Consider the following 8712-nt stretch of genomic DNA (forward strand, 5'->3'; position numbering starts at 1 on the left):
GGCGGTGAGAGCGCTTTGAAAAAGCTGCCTCTGACTCCTTAGTTTAGCTAGTCCAGTGCTGTTTTTATCCGGATTCCAGCTGTTATAGTGAAAGTAACCTAAGACTTGCTGTTACTGACTTTGCTTAGTGCAATCATCATGCAAATTAAATACGAAAAACCGGCCCTAATGAAGATTCAATCACCGGATTTATCAGTGGCACCATCTACCTTTTGTAACTTGTGGCTATTTGGACTCTTAAAGAAACCACCAGTGCGCACTGAGATAGCTCGCTACTTAGAGCCACCAGAATGCTCTCGCTTATCGGACTGCTTGAATAAGCGAACCCACCGTGGCAAACGAGGAGGAAACAGGAAACGCCAAATGAGAATCCCGGTGCATATCTCCCGCAGGAGAAAGACAAAGGACCGGCCGACGAGGACGAGTAACCTAGTCGTAATCCGTTGCGCTCCTCCTCATTATACTCCACCCCTACTTGGTCCCTGGTTTATAGAGAATGTTAACTGCAGTGCTTCAGAACCTACTCCAAATTTGTGTCCGGAGCGATTCTCAGCAAAATACAAACTTACGACTATGCTAATGTGTAACGCTCGATCTTTGAACAATAAAATGGACGAGCTGGAGGTGTTAATTAAGCAGAATAACGTACGCATTGCAATTATCAGCGAGTGTTGGGTCATTACTGAGGAGACTGTACGGATTAAAGGTTATAGAAACTACCTCAACACTCGACGTGACCGAGGTATTGACCGTCGCGGAGGTGGCGTAGGACTTTATATACGTGACGACCTACCATCAAAACTGTTAAGTAGCTCCAATGATTCGAGCCATGAGATTGTGTGGGTGGAGTGCAGACCGGCGCATCTGTCACGAAGATTCTCCTAGTTAATAGTTGCGTCAGTGTACTATCCAGAAAGCGCTGGGAACAGAAAAGAACTTATTGAGCACATACAAGTGTTCGTCAACAGAATGTGCCACAAGTACACTTCCCCTGCGTTTGTGATTGCTGGCGATTTCAACCAGACCAGTCGTCAGTGGGTCTCAAACGTTTTGGATATGAAACAAGTAGTGAACATTCCGACTCACCAAAGTGGCAGTACTCTTGACATGATCTTTACGAACTTGGCAGATCTTTATAACGCTCCCCGATCTCTAGGTCCCCTTCAGAATTCTGACCATTTTATAATTTTCTGGGAAGCACAAGCAAGTATCCCACGACCGAAACGAACAAAAACCACAATTCGGCCCATCACAAGGTCTTCAAGAGCTCAATTCGGTCGCTGGATTGGTATTTACGATTTTGAGGACATTTGTGCAGAGGCCGATATTAATGTCAAAGTCAGCAAACTGAACAGCCTTCTGTTGGAAAAGTTCCATGATTTTTTTCCAATAAAAGTTATTACGGTTTGTGACACTGACAAACCATGGATCACCCGCGAACTCAAGCAGATGATAAAAACTCGCTGTAGTCTCCACAAAGCTGGAGATCAAGCGGCTGCAGCCAGTTTGCGTAACAGAATTGTGAAGTTAAACAGACTAGCCCAAAGACAGTATGTAAAAGAGAAAATAACGCCATTACTGTATACTGACCCTCACAAATGGCACTCCTTGGTCAAAACCCTTGCAGGGAAATCAACGCCAAAGGACCTGAGACTACTCAAAGATGACGGCAAACTGACATCAGCTACTGAAGTGAACAAATTTTTCTCCGGCATATGCATCACATACCCATCAATCATAAACTCAGAAATTGAGAGTATCATTGTTGACACCGGGACTGATGAGATTTGTGAAGTATCTGAATATGCCGTCTTTAAGGAACTTCAGAAACTGAAAGTAAACTGTGCGTCTTACCCTGGTGAACTCCCTGTCAAGTTGTTACGCGAGTTCTCAATCTTTCTCGCAAAGCCACTCAGCTCTATTATTAACCAGTGTTTTCGCGAACAAGTGTTCCCCAGTGTTTGGAAGAGAGCTTATGTGCGCGTCATTCCAAAAGTGAAAAACCCGAAATCTTGCGACCGACTCCGCCCGATTTTGATCGTTCCGAACCTCTCTAAGTTAGCGGAATCATTTATATATCGTGAACGTATGTCACAAGTCCAGGGCTCTCTTGATCCATACCAATACGGGTGCTTGAAAGGTAGTAGTACAACTGTTTATCTTGTGCGTCTGTATCACCTTATTGTTGATTGGCTTGACCAAGGAGCCACAATTATAGATCTCCTCCTAGCCGACTATAGAAAAGCCTTCGACTTGATACGCCATTATACTGCAGTGAACAATCTGAAGGTTATGGGATCTTGCAGACATATTCTCTTATTAATAATAGATTTCTTATACGACCGACTACAGAGTGTATATGGTCTCTACCCGGGTGATACTGATTTGGAATGGTCTGAGCTTACGTGTGGTGGCCCACAAGGCACTAAACTCGCTGCATTGTTGTTCTTGGCAGTGATCAACTTCTTCCTTGCCGATTTTGACGAAAGGTTCAAATTCGTAGATGACCTTTCCACCCTCTTAAAATACCGCATTGAGAAGTCTCAAACCGTTCCCCAGTTCAGTGAATCATTTATCGACAACTTTAGAGACCAGTGTTCTGAAAACAGCCTCCGAATCAACGAAACGAAAACCAAAATTCTTCGATTTAACCCTCTCAAAAGGGATTTTCAGTGCCCCCCTCCACCATACCAAAGCGTATCGTCGGCAGTTATTCTCGGTGTTACGTTCAGCGTTGACTGTTCGCTTAGCCTTCACGTCCAAGAGGTAGTAAAAAAGGCGAACTGTGCCATGCGTACCTTTTTACTGATGCGAAGATTTGGTTTTTCAGTGCCGCAATTGAAAACAGCCTACCTGACATATAGTCGCCCGATATTAGAGTATGGATGCCCTGTATGAGGTCCACAGGTTCAGAGCACTGCCTATATGAGCGAAGTACTCGAATCAGTCCAGAAAAGAGCGGTGAAGGCCATACTGTCTGATCTGTACACCGATTACGAATCAGCACTGTCTAAACTAAATTTGCCGTCACTCCACGTTCGCCGTTTTCAACTTATCTGTAAATTTGGCCAGTTTCTTCTGACAAGTTATAAACACAGACATATATTACCCCCAATGCAGACAAAAAAAGTAACTACAAGATCAAAAGCAACAAAGCTAGCCCAGCCCAAGTGTTGCACTAATCGCTTCAATCATTTGTTTGTGCCTGTTTATGTTTCTGTCTACAATAAGTGACATGTGTATTAATTTTTTTGTGTCTTTGTTTACTTTGTAAATAATAGCACGATTTAGTCGGGATTTAAACCCTGACTACGAAAGCTTTTATGTTAATAAATGATTCTGATTCTGAAAGATCACGGATGCGTGTTTATTTGCTGTTGTTGTTTTTTCATTTTCCCAGGGGTGATTGTATCGACCCAGTGGTCCTAGAATATCGTGGGAGGGCTCATTGGAACTGAAATTAAAAGTTCTAGTGCCCTTTTTAAGTGACCAAAAAATGGAGGGTAACTAGGCCCCCTCCCACGTTTATTTTTTTCCCAAAGTCACCCGATCAAAATTTTGAGATAGCCATTTTGTTCAAAATGGTCGAAAATATTATAACTATGTCTTTTAGGATGCCTTAATCCCTCAAAACCCCCAGGGGGAGGGCTGAAAATTATGAAATTTACCCAATGTTAACATATAGTATTGGTTATTGGGAAGTATACAGACGTTTTCAGGGGGAATTTTTTCTGGTAGAGGGGGATGGGGTTGGGTCCTGGGTTATATCAATAGCGTGTCCAGGGGGGCCAGAGCAGCATCCCTCCCAAAATTTCTTTTATTCTTTTTTTTAAGTGCCAATATAGTAAGTTCAAAAATATTCACGCTTTTAAGTTATTTGCAACACCCGTTCTTTTTTTCATTTCTTGTTAAATGGCTATCCATTTCTCCAGCAAGCTTATATCATTATTTTATCATCAAACATGCAATCGCCTCCTGTAATCAAACAAGATTTCAAGAAATTTTTCTCACTATTTAACCCCCGCAGCTATAAGCACTAGCTTCTCTGCAATGAATGAATTGCGATAAGGAATCGGACTAAGAGGCGATAGTTTATTCAAGGTTTTGAGCCTCCTGTAGAAATCTCGCTGGTGGTGTTTCAAGGTTATGATTTGACATCCCAGTTCAGCCTCCATTAGGCGTTGGCCCAGTCTTGATCAACTCCTTTCTTGAAGGCATCTAGAGTTTTAGATTGGACGATGGCTTCGGATAGGCTAATCCAGAGTGGGACGGAACAGACTGAGAAAAACTGTTGGCGCTCTCGCTTGATGCAACGGGGGGCCTGCAGCTTCTTGGTGTGTCCTCTTGTGGTAATTGAGAATGACGGGGAAAAGACATGACTTAATAGGTCATTTTCTAGAAACTTACGAGTTGCTATTACGTCTCCTCTTTTCCTACGGTATACTAAGGTAGGAGTTTGAGTAAGGTGAGACGTTCCTTGTAAGATTTGTCTTAGAATGCAGAGATAAGCTTATTTGCTCTTATTTGGACACTCTCAAGTACTTTCACATCCATCTTATAGTACGGAGAGGCTAAGGTCATGCCAAATTCCAGGTGAGGACAGACCATGGCTTTGTACAGTTTTGTAATCACTCCCAACTTCCTGGTGGTACATGTTTCTTTTATGAGACCAAGGGCTTGGTTTGCATTTGTAACTTGACCTTGTATGTGGAATTGAAACCTCAGTTCATTTTCAACAATAACCCTCAGGTCCTGCACGTCACTGACTGCCTCAAGCTGGGCATCTCCTATGTGATACGCAAGTTTTGGATTATTGCGTCAAAGATGTAGAACTTTACATTTTAAGGTATTGAACTGTAGACACCAATCCGATGACCATCTAGATAGTCTGTCCAGATCTTCTTGCATAGTTGATGGATTTAGATTGCTCTGGGCCAGTCCTAGGAGCTTGCAGTCATCAGTATATAGCGTCAAAGGATTCTTGTACAGTTATTGATATACATGCTGACAAGCCTAATTAGTTCTAGTTAGTTCTTGTAGTCAGATACTAATATGAAACTTGTGCTTTACTTGAAGAGCGGTTTCTCGGGTTTTCTGTTTGCAGAAATCTCACCGGCTCTGCAGTAGCGAAACAAATCATCGGCCAATGCATTGGGTTTGGCTTAAAAATGGAGAACTTTGGGGGGGTTGGTTTTGATGGGGCCAGCAACATGTCAGGCTGCTATTCTGGTGCACAGGCAGAAATTAGGGAATTAGGGGAGCTTGCAGTGTGCAGTGTGATATCCGCATGTGATCTACACCCACTGTGAATCGCACAGCTTAAATTTGGCTTTATGTAAAACTAGTAGGGTAGGACTTGTTAGGTCAACCTTTGCTACTATACAGCAGATTATATCATTTTTATCATCCTCACCCAAAAGAACAAATATGTTTGTAGAAGCGGTCACTGTCGTTTGTCCCAATAGTCCTATGAGGAAGCTTGTGAAGTTGTGCGAAACGAGATGGGTGGAGTTTCATGATTGCATTTTAGTTTTTATTTCTTTGTATTGTGCGATTATTTCCGTACTTGAGGAAACAGTTGGTAGCATACGGTGCGATACGGAAGTTATTTCAAAAGCGAATGCGTTGGTTTCAGCAGCAACCAAATTTAGTTTTATGTTCACGATGGCTATGCTAGAGTTTGTAAGTGCCATAATGCCCTCTGTCTCTAAGGCACTGTAAGCTGAAGATTTAGACTTAGTTGAGTTCTGTCGGCATGCTAAGCTATGTTCTGATGCTTTAGTGCAGTCGAAACAAAATAATTTTGAAACAATTTTTCAGAAAGCCTATGAGCTTGAACAAGAGTTAAATGCGGCTCCAGCTGTTTCATAGTATATCTGCTGAAAGTCCATCAACAATAATAAGTCCATCAAGGTTTTTTATCGCGAGTCATAGTTCAAACCTTACTTTGCTTCACTTATTGAAGAATTTGATCAAAGTTTTTTGCGCCATCGGGAGGCATGTTTCAAAATCGGAAGGCTTTTGCCAGCTAACAGCGAGTCATTAAAAATTAATGAATCTGTGAACGCTGTTGCTGTTTACGAGGGATTTCACGGGGGTAGACGTGCGCTCGAATGTGAGTTTGTCCTTTGGAAACAGAAGTGGCTCGGAATGTCTGAGAAACCATTAACTGTTGCTTCAACTCTTGCTTCTTGCAATGCAAAGTTTTTCCCATGCATTCAAAGACTTTTGACGATTTTTCAGACGTTACCAGTGACTACCGCTTCCACTGAGAGGAGCTTTAGCTGTCTTAAGTGATTAAAAACCTATCTTCGGAACTCAGCAGGCAAGGAGCGTCTGAACGGACTAGCTCACATGACCCTGAACCACGATATCCAGGTCGATGCTGACCAGGTTTTTGATCAATTTGCAGCCAAAAAAGACCGGCGGCCGTTACTGTGAGAGGATAGGTCGTCTTTCGTTTCTCGTTTCTCTAAGTGCAGTTGATTCTGTTTTTAAACTTTAATTGTGCTTCATCCTCTGTTAACAATGTTAATATCAATACATTTCTTGCTTTCATGGCTGCTATATAAGGTAGACTGAGGCCCCCATCCCTCCGAAACAAAATTCTGGGCAATTGTCTTTGATATAATATAAAATTTTATTTATTTGGTTTTCTAGAACAAAGGTTCTATAAGCGAATATAAGGAATAATACACTTCTTTTTTTTATATTTTCTAAATTCTGCTAATTCGTGGTAGTTCCAAAATATCTGCTCACCCAAACTTGAAACTCTCAGTGCTGCTAACTTTTTTTTTAATTCTGACTTTGGTGGCAAAATATTGTCATCCATTTTAAAACAAACAAAGTCTACAACTAGAAATGCTCATCACAAGTGTGTACTTTTTATTTCTTTTCCTAGCTAACAACCCCCCCATACCCCCCCCCCCCTGAAATATTGCACTATGATAGATAATTTTCTTGCTCACATGACTGCTATAAAAAGGTTGACTGACGCCCCCCCCCCCCGAAACAAAATCCTGGATACGCTACTGGGTTTTATGGGAGGGTCTTTTTATGAAGGAAGTTTTCATGGGGGAAGGGACATTGCTATGAAGGGGGCGAATGATTTCCCATCATTATTTAAAAAAAAACAGAAATTAAATATAAAAAAAACAAGTTTTTCAACTGAAAGTAAGGAGCAACATCAAAACTTACCGCATTAACTAAAAAACGATCAGAAATTAAATAAAAAAAACAATTTTTTAAACTGAAAGTAAGGAGCGACATTAAAACTTAAGACAGACAGAAATTATTCTGTATATGAAAGGGGCTGTCCCCTCGTCAACGCCTTGCTCTTTACGCTAAAGTTTGACTCTGTCTTACAACTTTATTTTTTAAAACAATAAAAAACTTTAGCGTAATGAGCAAGGCGTTGAGGAGGGGACAGCCCCTTTCATATACGGAATAATTTCTGTTCGTTTTAAGTTTTAATGTCGCTCCTTACTTTCAGTTTAAAAAACTTGTTTTTTTTTATTTAATACATAAAGAATCGGATCTTAATCCTGATTTCAAATATATAAGTTTCATCAAGTTTAGTCTTACCCATCAAAAGTTTTGGACCTGAAAAAATTTGCCTTATTTTCGATAAAAAGGGGAAACAAGGGGAAAAAATTTAATAAATATGTCTTTGAGGATGACTTAATTCCCCACAGTTCTCGGGGGACGGGCTGCAAGTTATTAAATTTGCCCATTGTTTACACATAGTATCGGTTATTGGGAAGTATACAGACTTTTTATGGAGTTAATTGCTCGGGTTGGGGAGGCGGGTGGAGGTAGGGGTAGGAGGAGGGACCCAGCGTGTGTGTTTCTTCTTTCTGAATTTTTGGTTCATAGGTCTTAGAGTAGAAAATATGTCCCAATAATTTACGAAGGACTGAATGCTAACTATGAAATTGGTCCATTGTTTATCCATCGAAGCGGTTCGTTGACAGTCTGAATATTCGGTCGGAAAGGCTTTGTTCTTGTGAGGGGGAGTGGGGAGAAAGAGGGGGTTACTTGAGAGAATTTTTCCATGGAGGATGTTTCCGTGGGGGAAGGGACATTTCTAAGAAGGGGGTGCCGAATTTTCCAGCATTATTTAAAAAACGATCAGAAATTAAATATTATATAGTATTATACAAAAATAAATTTTGTTTTATATACAAAAACAAAAATAAAATTTTGATTTTTTTTAGGATCAATATTTTGTGCTGGAGGCACATGTGCGCATATAAGGATTGAAGTCACAATATTTGGGGATTTACTCCATTTTCTTTTTTAGATCTAAAATTTTCTAATTTCGGTTTTGGATTTAATCTTCGTATATCTGTTGTGATAGTGGCTTTCGGATAGTTAGTGGGAAATTATGTGGGATTTATCTTCATAATTGGGGTCCAAGACGTATTTGTTGATGTAGTTCCTCTGTTATGACTTTGTATTTTCTTTGTTAAAGGTTGAATTTAGATATCTAACTAGATATCTTAGATATCTAACTAGATATCTAGATATCTAACTAAATATTTATAATATTTAGTTATATATAATATAATCTAACTAAATATGTATAGATATCTAATATAAATATTTAGATATCTAAATAGATATATCTAGTTAAATATCTAGAGTAAAATTGTTTTTTTTAGGGGGGGGATGAGAATTTATATTAATTAGCTTTAGTCATTTGTGATGGAT

The 8712-nt window shown here is 40.2% G+C and overlaps 1 protein-coding gene across 1 annotated transcript; it reads left to right on the top strand.

The window, feature by feature from the left end:
* The first annotated feature begins 969 nt into the window (after window positions 1-969).
* LOC148947295 (uncharacterized) lies at window positions 970-8373 on the top strand. Its single transcript, XM_089096559.1, has 2 exons — window positions 970-2563; window positions 8303-8373. The coding sequence occupies exons 1-2, from the start codon at window positions 970-972 to the stop codon at window positions 8371-8373; spliced, it is 1665 nt and encodes a 554-aa protein (XP_088952685.1).
* The last annotated feature ends 339 nt before the right edge of the window (window positions 8374-8712 follow it).

The sequence above is a fragment of the Artemia sp. Qi Xiang Cuo genome, chromosome 11 (genome assembly GCF_049724085.1).
Source record: "Artemia sp. Qi Xiang Cuo chromosome 11, ASM4972408v1, whole genome shotgun sequence".
NCBI classification, from domain to species: domain Eukaryota; kingdom Metazoa; phylum Arthropoda; class Branchiopoda; order Anostraca; family Artemiidae; genus Artemia; species Artemia sp. Qi Xiang Cuo.

Coding starts and splice junctions, on each gene's coding strand:
- LOC148947295 (XM_089096559.1), top strand. CDS start 970: ATGTGCCACAAGTACACTTCCCCTGCGTTTGTGATTGCTGGCGATTTC. Junction 2,564..8,302: donor TCAAACCGTTCCCCAGTTCA/GTGAATCATTTA, acceptor TTTCTTTTTTAG/ATCTAAAATTTTCTAATTTC.